General features: G+C 42.1%; 1 protein-coding gene across 2 annotated transcripts in view; it reads right to left on the bottom strand.

Annotated features, from left to right (window-relative positions):
• Positions 1 to 3,960: 3,960 nt before the first annotated feature.
• The window catches only part of DISC1 (DISC1 scaffold protein), a 212,524-nt gene continuing 189,158 nt past the window's right edge, over positions 3,961 to 27,326 (bottom strand). The window contains exons 13-15 of one of the 2 annotated variants that reach the window (XM_075043282.1): positions 18,991 to 19,101; positions 10,821 to 10,992; positions 3,961 to 4,242 (exon numbers count right to left, since the gene is read on the bottom strand). In XM_075043282.1, coding sequence (XP_074899383.1) covers positions 10,837 to 10,992; positions 18,991 to 19,101 — 267 coding nt within the window. In that variant the 3' untranslated portion in view covers positions 3,961 to 4,242; positions 10,821 to 10,836. Of the gene's footprint in view, positions 4,243 to 8,175; positions 10,993 to 18,990; positions 19,102 to 27,326 lie in introns of those variants that run through there. The other variant, XM_075043284.1, reaches the window with a different exon arrangement.

Here is a 27,326-nt window from a genome sequence, read left to right on the forward strand (position 1 = left end):
TAATTATTATTAATCCACATAATGCAAGGAATGGGACATATACCATCTTCTGCACTGACTTGCTGTTGACATAGTGATGCTAGTGACTTATGCTGTGGAGCAGTGTGGGCAGGCATTACATGTGAATACGTAACCACCTCTGTCATGATCAGGCTGCTGAGAAGATGGATCTGTACCACCCCTTTGTGGCTGTCCATACTTACTTAGAGAGATGGCTAAAGACAGATCCTGGTTTTGGAAGAATAAATACCTTGTTCTTCCCAAATGATCTTTAGCATTGCTGACTTACATTTTATTCCCTAATTGTGGCTAAAAATGAGGACTATGTCTTTCCTTTTCCTTTTTAACCACTTGTGCAGCGTCATTATGTTAGAATGACTCCCACACCCTTTACAAAAGGGACTTTGTTTCAGCTGGGGGAAAATGTTCCCAACATTTTTTATATGAGAGGTAAAATAAAAAAAAAAATTAAGTAAGGTAGTTTCCTTAGTGAAGCCAATGATAGCAGTGCTCCCATCTTGAAATGCATGATGGGCTCTGAGGTCTCACAAGCCCTTACACAGAGGGACCCATGAAATAAGCTATGTTAAATTGTGCCCTTTGAAAGGACCTGCCTTGCATCTCTGGCCTCACTGGATGAAAAGTGTCAGACTTGTGGGCAATTTGTAGAAATTCTGCAGAGTCTGGCCTGAGTCTATTTTTTGTTTATTGCAAGAAGAGCAAGTTCCTATCACCCTCTGAAAGCTTCACATCTGTCCCTGAGCTGGAGAAGCCAGGCTTGTCCTTTACTTCTCCAATGTGTACCTTCTTGTGCAAAGTTTCAGTGACAAATGTTGTCATTCCTGTTATTTTACGAGCAAGAAACAGATGAACTAAGAGAGGACTGTCTTATATTGGTTTCAAAGGGGAGAGACACACAAGGAGCCCAAGCAGGGTTCAGATACTGGAGGGATGTGGTTGCAGACATCAGAGCTCTTTATCTGGTTGTCACCTTAGATCAAGCATTCCTTAAGCAGCCTGGTTGTTACTCCAAAAGGGCCAGTAAATTGTTGCCTGTGCTTAAATCTTATGTTTGGGTCAGTGCTGCTTGTAAAGATGCAATTCAGAAATGAAATGCACTTACTGGCTGCCATTACAAGAATCCTGTGTGAATATCTATCTAATCCAGGTTTCCCAAATGTTTTAAGAGCAGAATTTGGGAACCATGTCAGTGGCATGTCTCTTGCCTCAGTTTTTCTCCTGGTATCACTTTGTGACTCTCCTTGGAGAACTCTACATGATCCTTGCACACTGTAATGCTCCTTCCAGCAAAACCTCTTAAAGGATTACTTTGAGTTGTGATTAAAACTGGCAGGGAACACTTGGCAGATTTGAAACTCTCAACAAAGCAGTGCAGTTTGTTTCCTGGGCTTTTTTTGCCTCTTTTTTATGTTTGAAAGCTGTCAGGTTGCCTATGGTGCCTGGAAGGGCAGGTGGGGTTTGGTTCAAGACTCAATGTTTAGCCTAGGAGAGGCTGGGCTGGGAATGTGTGCATTGAGATGCAGGAGAAGCTTTCCTATTGACAGCCATTGATATGAATTCTTGTACTGTGTCCCCTGCTAGAGAGGCTGTATATCTGCAAGGGGAAACTGAAGAAGGAGGCAAGGTCTCCAGAGAGCATCAGCAGGTGGAAAGAGCAGCTGAAAAATCAGCATCAGGCTTTTGGGAAGTGGCAGAGGCTGTGGGAAGTGGAGCTGCTTGCTGGACTCACCCATGAGTGGTGCCTGCTGACACTCAGTCCAGGTCCCTCCCAGACGCAGAGCAATGTTGTTCCTCCACATGAGCGGTAGTAGTTGTCAAGTCCTTCTTTTACCCCAAAATAGCATGGGGGAAGTTGTTGCACCTCTTGGTGAGACTTGATGCTAGCACCGTAACCTCTTGGCTGATGGCTGGGGTTTGAAGTACTGGCGTTTGGTGTTGTACTTGAGGCTTCTGCTGGGGCAACTTGTTCAATTCTGGGTGAGAATTAAGCTGCAGAAGGACTTGACCTCTAATGGGTGCTGAATTTTGCAGTTTGTGTAATCACACAGAGTGTCTTTTCCTACATCATGTGCTTGATGGAGGATGTCTTATGAGCTTAATTTCCTCTTCATCAGCCCAGGGTTACATAAATCCCTACCTAACTACAGGTGACCATGATGCTTTTTCAATTACTTCAAACCTCGTTGAAGCACTGTAGATGTTTTCAAAATCAAACTGGTGTCCAAAGTCAGAAGAGCTGTAGACCAAAAAAAGGGCCTGATGAACATCCTGTGCCGGGTGCACAGTGTGCCCTTACGTAGGGGGTTCCCACAGACTGGCCAGGAGACCTGACTGCCAGCTGGTGAGTGTTGAGTTTGGCAAGAATTGAGAGGCACATGGATTTCATCCCAGCATTAGTGAAGCTAGACTGACTACAAGTCTTGGCTTGGACAGCCTTGATAGCATGCAATGGTTTTTATAGTAAGGGCATTGGTAAAATCTACTAGGGACTCAGGTTTACATCCTCAAAATCATTGATGTGCTCAAAAGCCCTGGAGGGCAGGGACCTCTGCCCTTTCATCTCCATGCAGTGAGGGTAGCGCTGGGCAGCGCTACTGATTATTAGGGGATAGCTTAGAGTTGCCTGCCAGGTATGAGAGGTTCACCTCTCCTGTTTCTCTGAAGACTTTCACAACTAGTAACAGCTACGCAGGAGTGATACGTTAACTCTAGCTGAGGCTGGTCCAGCGAGGTCCAGAAAGCCTGTGATCACACAGCCAAGCTTCAGGAGGGTCAGATGGAGGACCAGACTATCCTTGACTCTTGAATTTGGTTTTGCTGTATCTCCGGGCAGATGAGTTTGCTTTGCCCTTGCAAAGATGGGGAAAGAAGGTGTGTGAATGTATTACTGCAGCTGAGTGCCTGCAGATTACCCCGTGAGAGCCTGAGCTCAGCAGCTCAGTGTTTTAGCAGTGACGGGGAGATTTGTAGACACCTTGGGCATGTGGTTAGAGACAAGCAGCTCTGCTCTGTGCCTGGCTGGCCTCAACCTCTGACGAGGCAGATGCGTGCGAGACGGCTGAAAGCAGCTTTCTCCGGGCTGACCGCTGGGGATCCTTCATCCCTGACGATCTTGCCTGCCTCCCCTAAGCATCAGCCTCTTGGCAGGCTTTGACCCAAAGGAGTCAGGGTGAAGCATCGGGGCCCCATTTATTCCCTTGGACCAAGCGTGTGTGCGAGGAAGCGTGTGTGTGTGCCGGTGCAGGGGTGAGGACTGCCACAACCACCCGTGTCTCGGAGCTGAGGTGCCAGCCCATGGCAGAGGCAGGGTGCTGTGCAGGGAGATCAAAGAGGAGACCTGAAATGACAAGATGATTAGCAGCAGGGCAGGGTGGTGGTGGGGGGGAAATCCTTGAATTCCAGTTTGAAGTTTGCTCCTTTCTTTTAAATCTGTGCACAGTTTAGGACACACGTGAGCCATATGTTAAAGGGATGAATGTGGAACACGTGTCTGCCTGAGCCTTTACCCAGGAGTGGACTGACAGGAGGGAAGGATAAGCACCCCGGGAGCTCCTGAGCATGAGACATCAGCCACTTTGCTTAGATCGCTGTAGAGGACTGTCTGTACACAGGAGTTGGGATTATTTTCTCCTATCGATTCAACTGCTAGGGCTAAATGCCACCTCCCATAATAAATGGTCCAGTAACAATTAACAGTTTGAGGCAAAAGCTGAAGCTTACCTGTATCTTTTCTGAAAGATAAGCAGGCTCTGTTACCAATTTATAGGGAAAGTGAATAAAGAAATCCCCGAATGATTGTCCCTCTGGCCTCAATATACCTTCTGGGAAGAACTTTCTGAAGTCTTAGAACTAAGGCTGCAGAAAGAGAGACATTAACCAGGCCTGGTGATTTATTTATCTTTCAGGAGACAACATTGCTGCTTCATTTTTTTTTTTCCCACTACAGATCTTTTATTTTGATAAGATTATTAAGCATTGACATTCAAGTAGACCCAATCAATTTATTTCCAATTCAGGATAATAAAAACTACACACAGTAGAAAGAAGGAAATAAAAGATGGTGATGCCTTACTGTTCCCATGTCATAACCAGGGAGTATTACTGTGCTGGGAGAGCTGCTGTGTGCTGCTGCCTTCTGTTCATGATGCTAGGGAGAAGTTTCAAGGAGAGTTGGGGGGTTGGTACAGCTGTAGCACGTATTCACTCAAAGAATTTGGGGCACTTGATGGGAAGACAAAGAAGAAATGTTTCCCGTCAGGATTAATGGAGAGAGACTGGCTTCACTTGCTACAGCTCATTATAGGAAATTAGCAATGACAAATCACGTATGGCTGTGAGAGGCAGGGTGCTCTTTTCACCTTCTCCTTCTCATTTAATGACAAGTGGCAATAGGTTGATCAAATGCCAGCACCATGAGCTAAGACAAGCAGTGCCTGATGGCTACAGTGCTGGTTGGGTTTCTTTGGGTTTTCTTCTTTTGCAGAGGATGTCGTGCAGCGCTGCAAACGGCTGTGCTACCTCTTAAGCTGGAGCGCAGCGTGAGCCCCTCGGCCACCAAGTCCGGTGCCGGCATTGCCCCGTCCTGCCTGGTGCTGAACTGTGAAACGTGCCCCCAACCCCATTTAACCTGCCCGCCCCTGGCAGGAAGAAATTTGGCTCGAAACCCTAGGCTCCTGTTACAATTTTGTAATAGCTTCAGTCTTGCCATCCCAGGAAAGATTTACAATAAGCCCTTCCTTAACGTTTGGTTTCACTTGCCCTTTTGAGCTAAGGTCAAGATCAGAGAGTAGGTAAATAGGCTTTTCCAGCTTGCAGACACCCAGCTGCCCTGTCCTCCAACTCCACCTCTGCAGCTAAACAACAGTTTATCAAAGAATTTCTTCTTTCTGTGCCTTTTTTTTTTTTAAGCCATTAAGGAAAATTCCTATATTTAAGGTAAAGCACTGTGACTATTTCTCAGTGCCATGTGTGTCATGCAGGCTATACAAACCTGCATTGTGGTGTTTTTTGAATCAAGTGCATTACATCTGGGATGCAGGAGGGCTTTCTTTATAATTTCTGACAAAAAAAATCTCAAGCTTGCTTTAACTTTGAGAGACAGTTTCTTGCTCCACTGGTCAATTACTCTCCTTGCTAGAAAGTCTTTGGTTGTTTGTTTGGTTGTTTGGGGTTTTTTTTGTTGTGGAGGGTTCTGCTAGATGAAACAACCAGCAGGCATTGGAAATCTTCCCCCATGTAAATACTAAAGGGCGTGAGCAGTTACCAAAATGTCTTGGTCTTTAGTTGGCAAAGTTATTTGTCCTGAGCTTTGCTGGTCTTCTGTTGTAAGGAAGTTAGTTTTTCCTAATCTCCAACTGTTCTTGCACCTCTTTTCCTGAAACCTTGTCCGCCTTTACTTTGTGGGGACAGCAGAGCTCATGTTATTGAAAGTAAAGGCATAAACTGTGATCCAAACTCATCACGCAATAGCTAAGAACAAATAGTTCTCATTGCTTGACCTTACTGTATTTGCGCCAGGAGAAATTAAAAAATCCTGGTCCTTTTTAAATTTCAAGTCATGGGGGATGCATGAGGAACTTTCTGAAAATAATAATTAAAGCAAAAATAACAGGAAAAGAAAATTTTTACGTTTCTGAAAGAGCACAGAAATAGTAAGATGGCTGCGTCCCTATCACCAGCTCAGCCCCGAAGGAGTGGAACAGGTTGGCCCTGGTATTTCTAACTCAATCCCTGTGAGATGGACTCCCAGCAGAGTCCCGGCGGACTTCCTACCTGCAAAGCTGTGCCTGGCTCCAGGCTGCTGCTTCCGAGTCTTGCACTGGGGCTGCTCCTACAGGGAAGCCTGAGAGCGGGCACAAAGCTCTAGGTTTTGGGATTGAGCTCATACACTTAAAATCTTGAGCCTACTTGGCAAGTAAACCCAGAGGGGCTTCCTTTGGTGTTTCATAGTCTCGTTGCCAGAAAAGTAATAAAGTTGAGGTTGTTTTCTTCCCCTTGTAAATTGGATTGTCAATGTGGAAAGGTCTCTTAATTTTCCATTTCTCCAGTGAGATCTATCATGTGTCTCCTAGCTGTGGCTCTGCTTATTTTAATATTCTCCCTCTTTCTCCACTTAGTATTCCTGTACGGCTGCTTATTATTATAAACTATTTGTTCAACTTTCCAGGCGATTATAAGAACAAATAGCCTAGTGATGTATTGACTTTGTGTGTGTCTTTGACAATGCTCTGACACCCCCTTCCCTAAGACACTGCTCTTCCAGACAAGAAAAGGAGAGAGCGGCTGAATGCCACGCATGTGAAGAACTTGGATATTTCCTTAGTCACTCAACCCCAGATGTTCTTTTCCCAGGCCTCATATTCAAGCCTTCATTAGGAATTTGAGAGAAATGCTTTACTGTGGCTGCTGGCTTGGCTGCTTTTCAGGTTCAGAAAGAATCTCCTATATTCACAGGCCCTTTTTTCTTTTTCTTTTTTTTAATATCTCTGTAGAAGCTTGTATTATCTTCTTCAACAGTGCAGAAAAATATCCACATGTGCATAATATTTTAGAGCTTCTTTGTAGCATGTTAATCTCTGAGACTAAAAAAATCTCTTGGTCCCAGTCTCATTTTTAATAGGATAGCAAACTAAGAGGATACATGAGGATTATTCTAATCTCACCCTGGAGCTCCCTCCAGCACTACTGCCTATCTGGGACCCATTATTGAACTGCCTTCTCCAGTGCTCTAGAAAAGATGTGCTTATCTTGATTTAACAAGTAATGATAGCAAAAGCAAAAACCTGAGCTGTCATGCTTTAGAAAGAATGGATTAGCTAATTGATTGCAAAAAGAAATATTAGACTGGAGCTAAACACCCTTTGGGGTGCTGTCCCCTCCTCGCTTTCTTCTTTAGTCCCTCAAGAATACAGCTATACACTGGGGGAGATGTGTGCGTTAAACACAACCAACTACTCCTCCAAGGCACATGCAATGGACTGCTCAAGGAGAGCTGCTGCCTCATTTTGCAGCTTTCCTTGTGTAGTCCATTGCATGTGCTTTGGAAGACCAATGAAGGTGGTGAAGGGTCTAGAGCACAAGTCTTATGAGGAGCGGCTGAGGGAACTGGAGTTGTTTGTTTAGTCTGGAGAAAAGGAGGTTGAGGGGAGACCTTATTGCTCTCTACAACTACCTGAAGGGGGGTTGTAGTGAGGTGGGTGCTGGTCTCTTCTGTCAGGTGGCTGGAGATAAGATGAGAGGAAATGGCCTCAAGTTGCAGCAAGGGAGGTTTAGGTTAGAGATTAGGAAAAATTTCTTCGCCAAAAGGGTTATTGAGCATTGGAACGGGCTGCCCAGGGAAGAGGTTGAGTCACCATCCCTGGAGGTATTTAAAAGACGTGTACATGTGGTGCTTAAGAATGTGGTTTAGTGGTGGACTTGGTAGGGTTAGGTTAACAGTTGGACTTGATGATCTTAAAGGTCTTTTCCAACCTAAATGATTCTACAATTCCATTGCTGTGGCAGAGGTTTCTGCACACACAGCCTGTACGCCTCTCTATGTACTCTTCAAACCTTTGAGGGCTGGGGTCTTAGGGAGAGCACATGTCCCAGGCAGGAAAGGGGCTTATTTCTGGTGAGATTAATGTTTGCAGGTGGTGGGAGACCAGTCCACCTGGAGGTGACAGAGTCCTAGCAAGCATGTGTGAAACTGGTCCTTGGGACACCACAGGCCCTTCTCCTACCTCTTATCATGGTAGTGAGGGTGTGCGAGAGCATGACTTTGACCTCAGATATTGCTGTAGCCAGGGTACAGTCATACTTCCCATCCCTCCATCCTTCTCCATGGGTGAGGAACTGAGGGAGGGCAGGGAGGAAGGATTTGGTTCCACAGCAAGACTGGCTGAGTCAAGCCAGGACTCAAGCACAGGTTTTACTTGTCTGAATAGCTCACTGCATGGTGTTTCTCTCCCTTTCACTCTGAAAATAGCTACAGTTTGCTGTGAGACATTAATCTTGAATGCATCTTTAGACTGTTTCCAGAAGGCATCACAGAATTTCCCAAGCAGAGGAATCACAACAAAGTAATAGTCACACACCTGCTTTCTCCTTTCCTTCCCTCCCCATCCACCCCCTGCCCCAGGATGAAATTTTTAAAATCTTGTACACTGCACAGAATGCAAACAGACATACTTTTCTTTATTTGAAAGTTTTCTATCCACAGATAAAAGGCAGCTGATACATTGCATAGTATACCTTTTTTTTTTTTAGTATATTTGTTATTCAGCATGTCTGAGAAAAGGAATGATTACTGGCTCTAACTTCCCACAACAAACAGTGAAGTTAATGGAATAATAAATTAAAGTAGTAGTAGTCCACATTATGTATAGAATAAATGTTAACAGATACAAATATGACATGAATGATGACTGATTCAGTTTCCCTACTCCTCAGGAGTTCAGTGTCTTTATTATAGTGGTTGCATAAGCTGATTTTTTATTAAAATGCAGCAGGGTTCTGAAGCTGTGAAATGCAAAAGCCGCACAGGTTTTTTAATTGAATGGGAACATCTTCAAGAACCCTCTTGCTAGTGAGAATGAGGGTGCTGGTTGCCTGTCCCTGCAATGGTCAGTTACCATCCCTGTTGTTAAGCCCTTGCTGCTGCACAGTGGCAGGTTTCATGCTTCAGCTGCGGCTGATCCTGGCTCTAAAGCACTTATAGGGCTCACCAACTATTTACATTGCAGGGACTATTTATTCAAAGGATAAAATTCCACCCACCCCTCAGTGTGTGGGAGAAAGGGGTCATGCAACCTTAGCGTACTGGCCATCATCTCTGGGATTGTCCTCCTCATCCTCTATAAATGCTCATTCCTGGAACCTCAGTGGTGTGTTAACTCACAAGGAGCTTTTACAGGTCTCGAGGAAACAGCTGGAAGAGATCTACCTTGTCAGTGTGCTTTCTCTGCTGTTTACCTGACCTCACGTGTGTTTCCGTGAGTTTTCTGCTTTCTGGCAGCCAGGCTGTGTGTGCCCAGTGGGGGTTTCCCAGGGGAGCAAGTCCTGTGCGTGGGGGGAACGTCAGGGTGCTGCAGGCTGCCTTCCGTGCTCGTCGGGCCACAGACAAATGCCTTGCTCAGCTGTCCGGAGGAGTTTCAGAAAGTGCCAGGGCTACTATGGGGAGGTAGGTATTGAACAGGGATGGTCCAGAAAAGCTTGGAGAAAGAAACTTGTCAAACAGAGCAGCAAGGGATCTCCATTGGAGACTGGGGATGGGAACAGAGTAGCAGAGGTCATGCAAGGTGAAGATCCAAGAGTCTTTACTGCAATATGGCCCGTGTATTGCACAATGAAGAAGAGTCAATCATGTTCAGAATTACAGGGTTGTAATTCCACCCTGAGGATCTGATGACTACAGAAACCACCTGAGCTCTGCTCCCCTGGTTTGTCAACTGTATACTCCTGGATGCAATTATAATCCTGTTCCATGTCTCAGCTGCCTGGCACTTTTTTTTCTCCCTCCTCGTGGACTTAACATTGAGGTAGAAGTATTTAAAGAAGTATTAAAACACGCAAAGAAAATGAACGCAATCTTAGTGGGCTAGTAGTCCAATGACCTTCAAAATTTGCAAAAACTTTCACCATGTGGCTATAAAATGAGTAATTGAAGTAGCAGAAAAAAGTAATTCTAAAAATGTCAGAAAAATAGTATAAAAAAGTACAGTACCAAGTTGCAAGACATTTTCTTTATCTACTGGCTTTAAAAAGAAAAAATCAAATTTTTTTTCAAATTCTCCCTCTGCAACAAATCGCAGAAGCACAATTTTTTGTGACATCAGCAATATAGTGGTATCCAAGTAAGAGTACAAAATGAATTCCTAAAGGCATTAACTGTTTTGAACAATGATCTAAATATAGGTCATTTATATTAGTTGGCTTCAGTTAAGCATTGCTTTTATTTCCTATAAAAAGACATGTTTAAGTATGTGTATATACACATACGTGTCTATTGCAAAGAAACCTGTATTCCTTCTGAAGTTTATAAGGAAGATCAAAGTAATGTAATAGTAGTAATAAACTTTACAAGGAGACTTAAATGACTTATTGTTCATACAATATTTAAATATAAGGAACACAAATCACCAACAGTAAATTTTTTTGTGCTTTACAACCCCTGTAATACTAAAGCAAGTTTATATTAATACCTAAATGAAGCGAGTTAAACTACTGCTATAGGGGCTGCTGTTAGTTACCTCCACTGTACTCAATACAGAGTAAATGAGGTCCAAATTTCAGTTGAAAGAGCTTGGTTAGCTTGAATTTCATCCTATTGATTTAATTATTGGCAGGAATGTGAAAATACATTCAGTGTAGGAAAGCTGTTAAAGTCAGAGGAAAAAAAAAAGAGTTCTTATTACTCTTACAGCTATTTTTCAAGAAATATTAGATGTTCCAGCTTTAACGCTACATTTTTAAATCAGGGGGGAAAAAATAAAATCCAGGAGTAAAGAAGACAGATACTGTTTACCAGTCTTCAAGGAGAACATTTCACTGACATTAAAGGCAACTTTGCGGACTCACTTGAAATGTATCAATTTGTAATCTACACACTTACAGGGGCTGCTCTGCTCTGAAAGCTGTTTCCCAATCTGTGCCAAAACATGTGAGGCTGTGTAGAATACTTCTGATGATAGACCTCCAGGCTCTGGTTCTCCATAATTGATTTAGTTATTAGTTATGCAGGGGGAGAAGAGATCCCTGAGGCTTGGTAAAACAGTATTCAGTTACTAAAAGCAGCCCTTAGTGAATTAATGTCGTCCTACCAGCTCTTTCTGCTCATTATTCCTTCAAGTCTTGTTTTCCGGGACACCAGCTGTCACAGAGGAAGTCTCCAGCCTTTTCTTCTCCTGCCTCCCCGGCTGGCTGAAGTTGCACCAGCACGGTCTGGAGTGTCTCCTTCACCACCTGGATCTCCCTCTGCAGAGACTGTGCAAGCTTTATTAAGGAATAAATCTATAGGTGATTGGCAGTCCCTTTTCTCTTTCCAAGTTATTAAATAAATTCTTGTTCTGCTGCTCACAACAGATGGCCATGGCTATTTAATTGTAGCTTCAAGTTCTTCCAAATTGTTTGGATTAAATATTAATACATTTCTCACACTTGCTTTAAAAAAAAAAAATTCCAGGCAAACTGAAGTTCTCAAGTAGCATTATTTAGCACTTTCAAAAAGGGAGGGGATGGGCAGTACTGCTTGGATACTGTTCTCATGGGAGGAAAGGAGATGAAGAAATTGTACCATGGAGGCAGCAGCACTCGCTATGAGTTCCCGGCTGGATGGAGGGTGGATTTTTAAGCCAGAGACACAGACCCAGGTAGATCAGACCCCAGGTGAGGGCAGCAGGAGCAGTCAGACATAAGCCAAGTGACCACAGCTTGTGCGCCATTAGCAAGCTCAGGAACGAGTGCTGTGCAAGGCAGGGTGGGAATCCAGGTAAGTAGCAAAATTAACTTACAGTAGAGAAAGTGTTTCTGCTCTACTTACCTCCAGAAGGCTTTAATCTTAGCTGAATTCTCAGTATAATTATAGTGCAGAAAACACAAACATAAAGCTGTACCCGGCTCCACAGCAAATGCTTTGAATACGTTGAAAAGCAAAGAGATTAGCAGTAGCAAGGTTGTGCTGTTACGCATTAAAAGGAAAAAGGCCACCTGAAAAGCATCTGCTAATTCAGTAAAAATACTTCATTTGGTTGAGAAAGGAGAGTTTTCCACCTTTTATTTGCCATTATCTAGTTCAGATTTCCTCCAAGGCACTGAGGAAGAAAATGATGGCTAACAGGTCAGTCTCTTAAGAGACAGACCTTCCACTTCCCAGCTCCACACAGACAGAGGGAAGGTGTCAGGCGGGGGCAACAAGAACATGAGGGGTGCAGCAGCGAACAGACAGGCAGGTGGAGGGAGGTAGGACATGCCTGGAGATAGCAGCAACTGCCGCTGAGATGTGCACAGGTTTTTAAGGAGCTGGGCATCCTAAGCAGTACAGCTTTTTGTTCTGATGACTAGTCCCTCCCAGGAATAAGTACAGTTTATACTATCAATACATTGGCCTTTCTCCTGATAATCTGATGGCAGTGAGGCTATCTGTTGTTGCATCAAGTGCAAAGACTAGGTGCAGCTCAATGAGACACCCAACCTTATCTTTTCTTCCACAGCTTGCGCTACATAGAGAGGAAAGCAAGCACAAGACAAGCCAGAGCCTGCTGAAGCTGTAAACCAATGACCAAGTCTATGTGACCAAGCCCTAGAGCCCACCCCATCCCCACTGAGGCCTCCTCTATAGGTATGGCTGGAGGGCAAGGACCCCAAAAGGGTCAAGGGAGAGAGAAATAAGTTCATCTCTAGCAGTAAGTCAGTCATCAAATGATGCCTGAGAGCCAGAAACTCACTTCAAGGGAAATGAAACAGGCTGACACTGAAACAACTCAATTTCGAAAATACAGCGCAGAGGAAGGATAACACACAAGGACAGGCTTTATTCTTTATGGAGCTCATCCATTATGAAATGTTGTTTTACTCAACCCCAATGTCAATGCAATGTCAAGGAACAAAGACATCCTCAGGTTATGTGACTGTAAAAAGTGAGCTGCTACTTTTGAAAAATTGTGACTAGAGAGGACCATGGGAAAGCTATACAAATCACCACTATTTCAGGCAGCCACAGTTATGCCTTTGAAAAGCCTTTTGGCTGCTTTTTATGCTGTTATTAGTTCCTCAAAATTTCATCTTTGTGTATTTACATACATTTACTATGACGTTTTAATATGTTCACCAGAGTATTCATGTATGCTTCTAATGTCTGGACAGCTCTATTAATCTAAAGGGATTCTGTCTCTGGTTACAAGTAATAGCAGTACACACAAAACTTCTCCTATCCTAGGATCTCAAAGCACTGTACTAGGACAAATTAATTATGTTTTGCATCCTCTCTGAAGTAAGAAACATTATTATCATCTTATAAACAGTCCTGGACTGTCCACCACTCTGCAATTTAATTACGATGCTCTGCGGAAAACCTAACTGGTAAAAGAAAAATTCTTCAGTTTATGAACACCATGAAGCTTCTAAAATTTAATTACTTCTGATGCACAGTCTCTGACTACATGCTGTTATTTGTAATACCCTAAGCGATTACAAAATTCTTTTCAGGTAGAGGGAAAAAGCAAAATTGAAATGTTTCGCTGCCAGTGGATCAGAAATCTTGAAGGATGGAGGAAATTGAAAGAGACAGGGAAAGAAACTCTTAACCAACAGAAAGACGGAGCAACAAGAAAGATAATGGCAGTCTACCTACATTGAGTTTCAATAACCTCATAAATAATACCACAACCAGCTATAGACCAGTAACTGTCAAACAAGCCTTTATGACTAGGCAAAATATATGGTATAAGGCTGAGCATGGACTCTCTATCCATATACAGAAGTTATGTCCTGATAAACAGCTTCACCCTTTTTAAAAATACAATAACTTAGTTTTGCATGGGTCCACAGGCAAATGTGTCCTTCATGCTTAAATTCTCTATCCAGTGCTGCAAACACTGAGCCAGTATCAAAGGCAGGAGCCAAAACAAGTTTCAACTAGGAACATTTTCTGGTCCTGCTGTCTTCCTGTGAAAAACTGGCAAAATCTCTCCACTGTCTCATAAGCAGTAAATTAAAGTACTTGGGAACAACTTCACATAAACACAATCCATATTCTGCAACAATGCTGCAACTCTAATGTTGTCTTGGTTGAAGCGTTTCACCTATTTGACTTCCTCTCTTTAAAAAACTTGAGCATCGCAAGTCCCTGATCTACAAGCAGATAAAAAGCAGATCTAACTACTGTAGGCTTACCTCATTTTTGGAAAAAATGGACCCATCAGTGTATCTTCTGTTCTCTCAGCACAAATGTTTAAGGAAAAGAGACAAAAGGTAGATATTATAAACCAGTTGCCTTCCTATAGGAAAGGTTAGAAACTAAGAGTATACAGTAAGACAAAAGGCCTTGGAAGGACAGTCAAGGACTACTGCAGAGCTGAGGTAAGGGCTTATGGGATTTTGGAGAATAACAGCACTTTTGGACATCTGAAGAAGAAATTAAGCCTTGAAGAACAGAAATAATCAGAAAGAGAGTTTTTTTTAACCTGGTTAACTATTCTGCTTGTTTCTAACAGCTGAACATTACAGTGGCTGGAGACAGAAGCTCAGCTAGATGTTCCACCATGTCACTGCACATCTCCTAACCCCAGGTACCAGTACACACGGGGGGCCAGCCGGCTAGAAGGCAGTTCTGCAGAGAAGAGATCATGGTGGACAGCAAGCTGAACATGAGCCGGCAATGCATCTTGTGGCAAAGGTGGCCAACGGCTTCCTGGGCTGGATTAAGAAAAGCACTGCCAGTAAGTGAAGGGAGCTGACCCTTCCACTCTACTCAGCACTGGTGAGGTCCCATCTGGAGCGTAGGGTCCAGTTCTGGGTTGCCCAGTACAAGATAGATATGAACTTACTGGAGCGAGTCCAGCACAGGGCTGGTTTAATGGACTGGAGCATCCATCATATGAGGAGATGCTGAGAGAACTAGGACTGTTCAACCTGGAGAAGAGAAGGCTCAAGGGATCTTACCAATGTGTCTAAATACCTGAAGGGTAGGAATGAAGAAGGAGCCAGACTCTTCTCACTAGTGTCCACTGACAGAACAAGAAGCAACAGGCAAAAATTCCAAAATAATAGGAAATTGAATCTAAACAGAAGAAAACTTTTTCTTTTTCTGTGAGGATGGTCAAACACTGGAACATGTTGCACAGAGACATTGTGGAGTCTCCATCCTTGGAGATATTCAAAGCCTGCCTGGACATGATCCTGGACAACCTGCTCTAGGTGCCCCTGCTTGAGCAAGGGGTTGAACCAACTAAACGATTCTGTCACTGTGTGTGCTATGTACCAAAGGACCGGTGAAGAGGCAAGACAATTCCATGTTTATTTGGAATGACCTAGCTTTTGGCCTTTTAGAAGTGCACTTTTGGGATTGAAGGAAAGACACTGAGCAAGTCCCTACTGCTCCTATATGAGGCCTGTGTGGTCTCACAGAGCAAAATGGCCTTTGGAAGACCATCGCTTCTCCTTACAAAATACAGGGGTGCTTGCGGTACTGAAACCAGGTTAGAAATTTCCCATTTCCCCCCTCCATTACTGTCTCCCTCCTTCACATCCATGAATGCGTTTCTACAAACTAACATAATACCCCTCCCATGTAAAAACCAAAATACTCCGCCCAAAACCCAAAAAAACCCAATAGAATGACTGCAACATTTTGAAAAATGGATTACTTCAGTGGCCTGGATAGCAGCTGTCTCCAAATCACTTGTTCCAGCAGAAAATGGAAGGCAAAGAACCTGCAGCACGTGGGTGGAAATACACTCACCTCCCTCAATCACAGCACGAACAATGTAAGTGGAACCATGTTCTGGGAAGGGCTCAACCCCCTATCACCCCAAATCAAATCACCATTGCCACCTCTCTCTCTTGTGGGATCCCAGAAGTTTCTTACACATTCACCCATGGTGAGATTCCTCACTGAGGTACAGTTGGGGCTAAATTCTACACTCCTGATTCTATTGAAAACCTATACTGGTATAAAGCAAATCTTGTATGAGAGCCTGCCATATGATAAAGGTGAAGGGTTAGCAAAGTGACCTGCAATGCCTAATGAATGTTTAGACACAAGATTTTATTTCCAAAATAACTGTTTAAAATGCCCATTTTAGGGCAAGGAACGGAGATTGCTTTTATAATAATAGTCCAGCCAGGTTTTCTTCCAACAAAAGCGTTTTCACCAGGAGGAACTATTAGATGCATTCAACTTGTCTATCAAAATGTAAATGCTAATTAAAAATAAAAATTACTGTGAAATTGCAATATAGGCTCCACTTAATTTTACTAGGAATTCCAGGCCTTTACTGTCAGGAAAGTAACACCTCTCATCAGCTCTGCAGACGCCAGAATGAGTCACCTCTCATCCTTTGGTTTCCCCAATTAATGATGTGGACTGTTTTCATACACTTGCCAATGATTAACCATAATTTAATGTTTTGTGGGTTTATTTGGTTATACTACCTAGAATTTTGCAAATATGTCATAGTGCTACAGAGGAGCTCTTCCCCTCCCCCTATTGTTTGATGCATTTTATACAAAAGTACAGTTTAGTATTTTCTGTGAAAGGCTTCAATAATAAATGAGAATCCCAGGTGGGTCTGTGCCTCTACTCAGGACCAAGAAATATCATTGGATTTCTCCTTTTTTCAGGTCGGGCTGACAATTACAACAAGCAGCATTTAAGTGTGCTATGCCATCAAAACGTAGAATGAAAAACAATGACATCTGGGGTTTTTCTTCTAATACAAACTTAATTATTAATCAAAGCTATGACACACACTAAACATTGGCAAATGGTTTGAGAGCATCAGGAATTTATTTTTCTCAGTGGAGTCTTTAAAAGTCTTTTAATATCGCAAGACAGGACTAATTTACATCTGTGCAGCCCCTAGTTACATTTTTGACCTAATACAGTTTGTAACACTTGTGTAAGGCCATTTGGGGGAGGATGAGGGGAGTTTGAAAGATTTATCCCGCTTTTATTACAATTCCAGATCTTTAAGCTCCTCCTCTCAGAGATCTACAGATTTTTAATGAAGACTGCATAATTGTCCAATATTTGGGATATTGGGATAAGAAACTGTTTTATTTAAAACCAAACTTCTGTGCAAACAATAGACTGATCATAAATTCTTCTACTGAGGCTAATTATTGGCACCAATCTCACTGCTAGTTCCTGCAATATAGGCAAGTTACCAATGAGTGAAAGTTTATTTTATAGGCACTGAGCAGTTTTTATTTAAAAAAAAACAATCTACAGGTCTGTAGCACTGTGGTAGCTATTTTTCTTATTCCTTTTTTGAAGTATAGCACAGTGATTATACATGTACCAGATGGTAACGTTTTATGCACATTGATCTGGACTACCTCTGAAATAGCAACTGAATGTTAATGAGGGGTAGCTGAATTGCTGAACTGCTTCTCTGTATGTCCCTATGTTTTAAACATGGTTTCTTATTTTGTGACTGATGGTCTAGCTAGGACCAGGTTATCACACAGTGTGCATTGCTGTATTTAGACAACGTGAGCTGAATTTCACTGATAGAGGAAATCAGATCTATATCAGACAATGGTGGCTTAGAACGAGACTAATCTACAACTCTTCTCAAACTTTCAATGATTAGATTTTATTTTTTCAACTAACTCTTGCAGTTTCAACAGCTACAAATAAAAATGCATGCTCCGTAGAAAATACAAATACTACTATTTTACATACTTGTAGTGTATTTTCTTCAGGAATCAAAAAAGCAGGTTTTTGGCTTATTTCACCTTACCTAGTAAACTGTAATTATGATCAGAACTGTTTTGTTTGAATATGAACTTAAGTCCACTGCAAAGAACCTGTAACTCCAACCCTCAGTTTTCTTCTATTAGGGTCAATGAGAAAAGCTCATTTGAGAGCAGATATACGTAAGGGAGGAAGGAACTGGATGCTCTGCACACACACAAGACGCACATCCATATAGCTCTGAAAAGAATGCTTACAAACAGCATCAGGGAGCTCAACTGCAACCGAGCACTCATGCTGTAAATATAATGAAAAGAATATTGCAAACTAGCCTGTGGTAAATACAAGAAAATAATCTTTCTGTACATTGAAATGCTTAGGAAAGAAAGATTTGAAGTAGTAACAAATTAGTGACTGGATTTCTTCCCTCTGATGCAACCCGCCCCAGAATCTTCCCTCCCACCCCCCCTTAAAGCTTACCATTCTTTAAAGAAACCAAGTTTCTAGAATAGGAACTTTGCAGTAAGCTGGCAGTAGATGCCCATTTACCTAAAACACAGTGGTATTTCCACACACTCCATTTATTATCCTTCCTCTAAACCCTCTCCTGCAGCACTGCCTGCCTCAGGAGGAACTGAATCTCACCCAGCACCATCATCACCTCAACTCACCTTCAGGTGTCTGTAAGGGCTCCTCTGCTAATCTCTCCAACCTGAATTTATTCATTTTTCTTCATTATCCCCTTGCCTGCCACCTCTTCTCCACTAAAACCTAACCAGCTAAGTACTCTCACCTTCCTTAGCCTCACTGTTTTTTATTCTCTTTTCCCTTTCTTAGAAGAACAAATATCTCTTTTATGGTAAGGTTTTTCTATGAAAGTTACAAATGAAACAATACTTTGTGCTCTTAAATTTTGAAAAATGTCCACAGATGTAGGCCCAGTGAATGCCTCATAAAGGTTAAGCAATCTTCAATCAGATACCGAATGACAGATGAAGCATAGAAAGAGATAAGGGTGATGTAAGACATCATCTCATCTGGTCACTTACACTGGAGTGTTAGAGGCAGATTAAATTGCATAGGATGCCACATGATGCATCTGCGGCCCATTTTTTTAAAAGGAAAAAACCCCGAACTACATGTGACGATATACACAGCCTGAGTCAACGATGTATCTTTTAATTTAGCTAAATCATATTGGGAAATGCAGGTGCATGGATGCTTGTATCCATGCAGCTTTTGGTGCACTAGGTATTTACTTCTATGAGCATTACAAACAAAAGGATTTTAACAGGAGAATAAAGGCTTTTCAGTGCCTAATCTCAATTTACAAAGAACTAACTTCTGTTTAAATCAATTAAAGCTGGATCAGACGACAGTGAAAATGCGCTGTAGGAAAACTTGCTACAACAAAAACGCCCACTTCAGCAAGACAATCAATTCTCCCCTTCTTAGTGTACTTAATCTACATTAAGAACTAGCACTCCATGTGAATCTGAAAGGCGAGTATTTCACATACGTACTTACACAGATTGATACATATCTATAGCTATATCAAAAAGGATATGAATAACTCCTTCATCAACTCTGCAGGCGGAAGTTTGCAATTGATCTTCCAGATGTACCAATTTCTCACTTATGGCTTCGCATTTTTCTCCCAACTCTGCAGAAAATATGAAGAACTCCTACAGGAAGTTGAAAAAGGAAAGAAAGCATGTTTGCTGCTGACGGCACTTTTCTACATCAAGTTTGCATCAAATTAAGGGGAAAATAAAATATTAGTAAGGGTATGTGATACTTTGCAGTGCTAAGACATTGCCTGAAGACAAATTCCCGTTAGAGAGACAAAAAAAAATTGTTACTATATAATAAATTGGTGATTTATGTGAAATGGAATGAACCTGTGGTCTCAGTCTATTTCCCAGCAGAAAAAAGTCATGATCTCACTTTCAGCAGAGGATTAAAGGGGTGTGGAGACTGAATGCTCTCCCTCTTCCCTGTTGTCTCGCCACAGCAGGGGAGGGAAATCTTACGCTGACTACACCATTTAGGTTCCTAAATTTCAAGTTGTTCATGTAAATATGATTTACACTTTTAGGCCATTTAAATATTTCAAGCAACATCACTTTTGGTATCTCTTACAAACATAAAATGTACTTACTTTTTTGAGGAAAAATCTGGCCAGAAAAGGACTTTGCTCAACTGGTCAGAGAACATGCATCAAAGTCTTCAAGATTACAAGATGAAACTACACTTTTTTGCTGTGTTATCATGAAACGAGACTAAATTTTCAGAAATAATGCTTCTCTACTTAGAGCTTATACAGACAAACACTTTTTCTATTTTAAACTAGTTGCAAGGTCTTTCCCATAAGTTCGTCTGCTTTCAGATATACTGCATGAGGGTAATTTGTATCTTTTACATTTTGTGTTGAGTACTTATTTGAGAAATGACCCAAATAAGCAGCAAATACAAGAGGGGGAGGGCAAAAAAAAATCAACTATTTTGTGCAGCACTGGGACAAGCCTCTCATCTCCCTCCCAAGGCATCATAGTGCTGTCTACAGTGAACAACAGGGATTATCTCTAAGGAAAAGATGAAGTTCTGCTGGAGCCATGTTGAAAAAAACTGGACTTCATCAGCTGGAATCCAGAAAACTAGATTTTCTCTACACCTAGTCTATGCACTCATCCATAAAGCCAGCGGCACATGTGGCCATATACAATCTTCAGAAAGTTTTTCTCCTTTAAAAATGTACTTGGAGTCCTTTGCACTGATCTGTTGCTATAATAGCAGCCATCAGTGGCTGTTCAAGAGAAATCAAGCCTTCAATCAAAGGCCTTGCAAAGAAATCGTGCTAATACTTGTTGGAACGCTGCCCGTTATGAAACAATCTGATTTTTTGGTAAACACATTTACCAGACGTCAGTTCTGTCCCATCCTTACCCTTTGGCTCAGGCAGTGAATAGACAGAGTCAAATGTCAGAAGAGCTCTGCTGGCTGGCACATCCTCTGTCACAGCGCAGAGCTTTGACCTTTCTGCTTTCCTAGGCCTTCTGCCAGACGTGGCTACCCAGCAGATCGCTCGGGTACGCAACCAGCTGCAGCTCGAACGGAGGACAGGCGAGTTGGGTAAGAGAGGTTACATTGCGGACACCCGCAGCTTAGACACAGAGAAGCACAAACTGAGAACCAGCTGGTGGAGTCCCTGGCTCTGGGCACGAGAGCTGAGCAGCCATCTTCAGAGTCGTTACCAAACATCAGAATCTACAGCGGCACTCCACACCATTGACAGATGTAAAAATGACCCATCGTTTTTCAAATGAGAACAGGGGAGGAGAAGGTACACGTTCTCCCCACAGCTACTAGGAACGTCCTTTTCTCAAGACCAGGGACAGAAGATGAGGAACAAATCCTCCATCCAGCTGCTAAATCATTATTCAGTACACCAGCAGGACTCCATATGCTGTTAAGGAGTGGGATAACCCAGGCGATTTCTATCAATAGAGAGCTTTTAGGGAATCATTCTGTGACATGCATGCAAGAACAGATGACAGTTGTCTAAAAGAACTTAGGTCTCAGGCTAGAAGAGTCAGTTAATTGCAAAAATCTAGTACTCTGAAAGCACATCCACAATTATGACCATTTAGAGAAAGCTCCGCCTCAGAACACTGGTTTTTCTCTAAGAGTTAATTACACATAAGACCATCAGATCTTCATGTAACCATCATCTCAAACGCAAGAAAAACAAGACAAAACCCAATCATTGCTATACAATCGCTGAACAGTTAATTTAGGAAAAACATCTTTTAATTAATGCACAAACTTCTAAGTATTGCTCTGACAGACAAAAGCTGTAAGTGAAGTTTTCAAACCAGACTCTTTCTACAGACTGTCTCTGACAAAATGAATAGTCCTGTACAGATCCTGAAGAATTAGTATTTTATAGTGACACATAAAAAGCAGGTTCTTGTTCTTATAACATCAAGCTATTGAATACTTTAGTCTGATCCAGTCACTGCTTCTATCAAGAACTAGTACTATAAGAGATTTTGGATCACGTTCATGCTGTCAAGAAGGATGACACTTCTAGTCCCAATTTGAAATCATCAGCTACCACAGGCAGAAAATGAAAAAAAGTACATGTTACAGTACACTCCTGAATACCCGTGCCATTAAGTATATTTAAATCTAAAAAGTGTTATAAAGATACACATTACAGTAGGCTATCCCTTTCTTTTTCAGGGTACTGTTGATGACAGGAACATTTATCCAGATAATCAGTCCCCAATTAGCACTATCATCAGTTGCTGTAAGAGATCCATTTCCTCCACTTTAAAACTGCCCTCACGTTTCCTGCCTTGTACACACAAATACAGGGAATTCACTGGGCAGCTATTCTAAACGAGAAGCACACTGGCTGGGTTTGTCTGGCCCTGCTGTGAAAATCCACAGTGGAAAATTTTTCTCTCTTCACTGTGTCAGTGAATGTAGAGGGCAAACCAGGCCTTTTAGACCTATCCCCTCGCTCAGCTTCGGGTGGGTTGAAAGATGCTGGAGACAGCATTTAGATACCCGCTTGGCAAAACAGGCTCCAAGTTGCAAGTGTGGCTTAGCTCTAACACGCACAGATCCTGAAAACCCAAGAGAAAATATAACTACAGCCTGAAATCCACTGTCTCAGTGCAGCTGGATGACTACACTTATTGGGGTACTGCTACATAATCTGATTTCATGACTGACGTTTTCTTTTCCCTTTTAAAATAAAACTTTACAGCCAAGTAAAGAAAGGTCCCAGGAAGGATGGAAAGAAGGAATGCAGAGAACAAGTCCCCAAGACCCTAGGACTTCAGGTGAATGAATGCTCATTCTGTAGCAAAGACATCTCACGGTGCTTTGCATCAGCACTAACCTGTATTTTGGGGTTGTAAGATTTGGCTAGTAGCTTCCACCCCACTGCGATTCCAGGCAAGGACTTCGTTGGTGCATTGGTCTCGCACTAAACTTGCTTAGAAACAAGGTACTATCGTTTTTAACACAGTCGCTTCAATTCTTCTGTCAACTGAATGCTTAGATTCTTGCTTAAAGTAAAATGTCCATTCTATCTCATGTGAAAAAATACAGAGCATTCTTCCTGAATGAACACATTTTGAGCACAAAATGAATTGTCTAAAAATGTGACAAAAATCCTGTTTACTTTGGAAATTAAGATAAATGAGCAATGAGTACTAGGAAAACGTGCTCAATGCAGAATTGTTACAACAATATGGGAAGGCAAGGAAATCTGAGTAAGTAAAAATTGGCTCAGACTTGTTTAGGTTTTTAAACACTTGAAACCCATTTAATCATGGTTGTACTATGGTAAGTAAAATAGCTCCATAAGGTAGAACTTATATTCTATTAATTTTAAACTCCTAATAGGTATTTTGCAGCTTAATTCCTCTTTAACACAGCAATAATAGCTTATGAAAAAACTATTTTTGCACCTGCATGACACAGCTGCATCTTTAGTTGAAATGAGAATTTCCTCAATAGTTTAGACACACATCAACTCTCAGGAACTTACTTGCAGGAGTCACGTGAAAAATGCAGGAGCATCATCACATAAATTATGATTTTCCAGAACGTATGTATATACGGCTTTTCTTATTTTGGATTGGAAAGATGTGGTCATGCAGAGAACTCTAACTTCAGTTTAACATCAAGAAGAGTTATAAATGAAATGGAAAAAAAAATATACTGCTCTCAAAAATATAGAAGAATAATTCCAAATATTCAACCAATTCCACAGCTTCTGCCCTTAGGCCCTTATTTGAAAAAAGTTCGATAACCCAGAGAAGTACATAAGAAAGATTTCTCTCTGTGCCTTTCATGGCTAGTAACGTCACTGGTAACATTTTTATTTGACATTTGTCTATGTAGGCAGGGAAACCGCTGTCAGTGACACACAAACTATTCATAACAGCTCCCAGTTGGAAAGTGGCACTTTACACTGATCAACAGCATCTCTGAGAGAAGAGTGGACTCTGCCTCCAGCTCAACATATTAATAAAATACAACTCATCCGAGCTTGTAGGTTATGTCAATGCTACAAGCTACTGTAAGTCTTAAGACTTCTTTGGTTATTTTTGCACTAACAGCACTTTTAGGAAGCAGCTAGGAGAGATTGCAGGAGTCAGGAAAGAGCTGAGATGCAATATTGCTTTATGGATTTTTCTGTGAACAGGGGATGTAGCTGGCTGGGATTTTTTTTTTTCCCTCTAAATCCTTAAGCAGGTGAAAACAGCACAAATGTGGGTGTGATTTGCTATTTTTTTAAGATGAAATTCTTCTGCCTTCTCAGGCAAAGTAGAAATTCTCATTCTCTCCCAGAGATGTGAGAGTCTGAGGCAAGAAACAGGAAGAACAGACAATGTTCCAGCTGATACACAGCTGGAGCATCAGCATATTGAATTAAGAGCAGAGGGAATGGCTTCCACTTTAGTCTTCTGCATTTCATTTTACCCTTTTACAAGTCATTTTAGTCACCTATGAGCAACAGCTCTTCGACAGCATTACTCAAGGAAAATGTTTGATCAGCTTTTCCAGTGCAAACACCTTCCGTGCTCTCTTGGATCTAGTTCAGCAATTTTATATAGAAGAATCAGTATTGTAGTAGCTACATTAAACTAAGTCTATCAGGGATTAGAGTCTCTATTAGAGTCTTTGGTGGTTGTGCTGAGAAGCAGGATTCCCAGATATATCCTTAAAATTCATTCTTCCTACAGAGGAACTTCTGTAAAAAGGCGTTGCCTTACTTCCAACTAGCAATATCATAACCCCAATAAGATAAAAGCCTTAGAAGACCTTCTGCTGAACATCAAAGCCAGATTTCTTTCACCTGTACTAAATCCTCTCTCCTATAATAGTTAAAATAATTTAAAACAACATAAATAACAACCACGATGCAGACAGATACTTCACATTATGGCACAAGGTTTAGAACAGCGACTTATTTTTGGCTGAAGTGCTGCACGCTTACCCTCACCCCTTGCAGAAGTTAATGGAAACTGTGAGCACTTGAAACTCCAGAATGTCAGGCCAGGGCACCTCTTAAATCATTTCTAGAAACAAAATGCAACCATCCATCTATTTCTCCTGCTTGAGCAGATGCTTCAGTCACATGCAGGCTAAGTGCACATGCCCTCAGATAACGAGCTACATGGCCACAAAGCGTCCAAAGTGGAGGCGGGGGAAGCATTTGTCCCTGCTCCGCATCCCAGATTTCCTGCCCTGTGTGCATCATCCTGGGCAGGTATTGTAGATGAGGAAGGCAAAGTGTCCACTGCAAACAGGCCTGATCTCTTACTCTGAAAATAGCGCCTGTTACTCATGACCAACACCATCCCAGCATCATGGGAAGGCTGACCAGGAACCAAGCAGGGACCACCAAAGCCCGCTCTGTGACTTGCAGTGCCATCAAGCCCACTGTGACTGTCCTCAGCTGGTGTCTGCCTACACAGCTCTTAGCAGCTGACAGGGATTTTGTGGTTCTGGTTGCAGGGCAGAGCCTGCTTCCAGGGCTAAACTGCCCTTGCAGGGAGCAAGTTTTCCTACTGCAAACTTCCCTTCCTACAAACCGGGATGGCTACATTTTTTTACCCTTATATAGCACACAATGATAACTAATAGTTGTCATCTTTGTCATTATTTTTTATGTGATCGAAGACTTTTATTTTCAACCAGACCAGGATTTCTAAATCTCTTGTTTCTATTCTTTTCCTTCTTTTCCTTCAGTGCATTCCTGTCTTCTACAAAGTGAGGTGCCCACACCAGTGCCGTAGTCCTCTGGAGGCTTTGACATTCTCAGCTAAGCACAGTAATTATTTCTGTCTTACAACTGACATTCTCATTAATGAGGCTGCAAATGACATTTGCCCTTTCTTGCAAGAGGATGAAGGTAATGAATCCCACTCTATTTGTAGTCCACTATAACCGTAGATTCTGCTTCTGCAGTATTGTCATCTTAGCTGCTATTTACCATCTGTATACGTAAATACGACTTTTTTTTCTTCCTCAAATGTAATTTGCACCTGTCTTTTAACATATCCCATCTTATTGATTTCAGGCTATTCTTTCAATCTATCAAGAGCATTTGGAATTCTAATACTAATTGAAATTATGTTGACTGGCACATAAACTCCTGGCCTACCTCCTTTTTAAAGGCAAATACCAAGTCTGCCTTTTACTGATCCCCTGGGACTTCAAGCTTCCTCTAGGAGTTTTCAAAGAAGCTTGTTAATGGTTTGGAGATTGTTTTTCTTGGCTCTATGCACTCAGAAGAAATTTCATCAGTCTAGCCTGACTTGAGTATATCTCACTTGCCTTAGGAACCTTTACTGTGTTTGTCTCTTGCTACCTTGTAGTGAATACTAAGAGCACTACATATATAGACATAGTTTATCATTCTTAGAAAGACCAAAAGCAAAGAAAATAAGGACAAAAAATATTTCTGCCCTCTGCTCTCATTTCATTATTTTCTTGTTCACCTTTCTTATTAGAAGACACACCCACTTTCTTTCACCTGTCCCTTACGTACAGCTTATCCCTGAACTCCCTTGCTGTTTTGCATATCTTTTGTTTACAACAGCTTAGTGCATTCAGTGGTCTTGCTGGTTCACTCTTCCACTGTACAGTACCCTTTTAGGCTTATCCTTAGGAACATTTTTGTCATTTCCTTTTCAAAATTATTTTGGGCCACTGAAGAGCTGCTGGCAGATATGTAGTCTGTTACTGTGTTTGCTCTTTTCTGCACCAAAAGGAGATGATGCTGTACTATCAACATGATGTCTTTTGGAGGGTACCAAATATCTTCTGCTGATTCCTCCTCCTACCCAGTCTGTCCCACAGAAACTCACCTGTTGCTTCCCTAGTTTTGTTAAGGTGAGCTCTTCTTTCACAGAGGTGGTTATCTGCCTTTTGTCAGAAAAGGGATTGAGGTTGTTTCCCAATTACTTTTGCCCTTATCGCCTTCCACTTACAGATTGCTAGCTTGTTCAATCAGCCTGTTCACATATATTTAGGAGACTGCAGCACTACAACACTCTCCTCAGTTTCTCATATGCAATAATTCAGGCATAAAGCTTTCCAGACAGCTGTTTTGCAACTGTGACCTACCTCCTCCCCACCATCACATGCTTTGCCCACATTCCCTTTGCTTGCACTGATCCCCTTCCCTCCTCCGCAGGGATACACCGCCACATGGGAGTGTTAAATGACTCATCAAAATTACAGCCCAATGTTGGCAATTCTTCCCCTCATGTATCTTCCATTACAGCTATGGAGGAGTGTCCTTGGAAAAGCATCTACACAGGAATAGAGCTTTCCATTGCCTTCCAGCACCCTGCTGTGGTCTGGGTGACAGCAGTCTTCCCATTCTCATCTCTAGTAGTAGACTGAAGACCTTCCCTGAGTGCAGACTTCCTAAAATGAGTGTACACTACTGCACTGGCTCATTTAATTAAACTGGGACAATTCCAGTTCCTGCTGTGGGAGGATGAGGCTATTTACTGACTTACCAATAAAAATTCACAGTGGGCCAGGACTTGGAAAAGAAACAAAAGCACCAAACTGTTTTCTAGTGTCCACACCCTGCTGTGTGAGGAGTCAGCATAGCTGGGTATCATTTATAGGTGGTTCTGAGTATTGTTCACTCCCATCTCTGCTCCCGAGTCACTAAGATCCAGCAGTCTGGAATGACTAACAGGCAGCGGGGAGACCAACAAGAGTGGATTAGGGGACCAGTGCGTCAAAGGAACATTTAGGCAAAGCCTTGACGTGGTACAGGGTGCTGACAGTTTCATAGAGCTCTTATAGAGCTGTCTACAAGTCAACATCAATCCAGCTGTGGCAGTGTGGTAGAGCCTGGCTT

The sequence above is a fragment of the Buteo buteo genome, chromosome 12, assembly GCF_964188355.1.
Source record: "Buteo buteo chromosome 12, bButBut1.hap1.1, whole genome shotgun sequence".
NCBI lineage: Eukaryota > Metazoa > Chordata > Aves > Accipitriformes > Accipitridae > Buteo > Buteo buteo.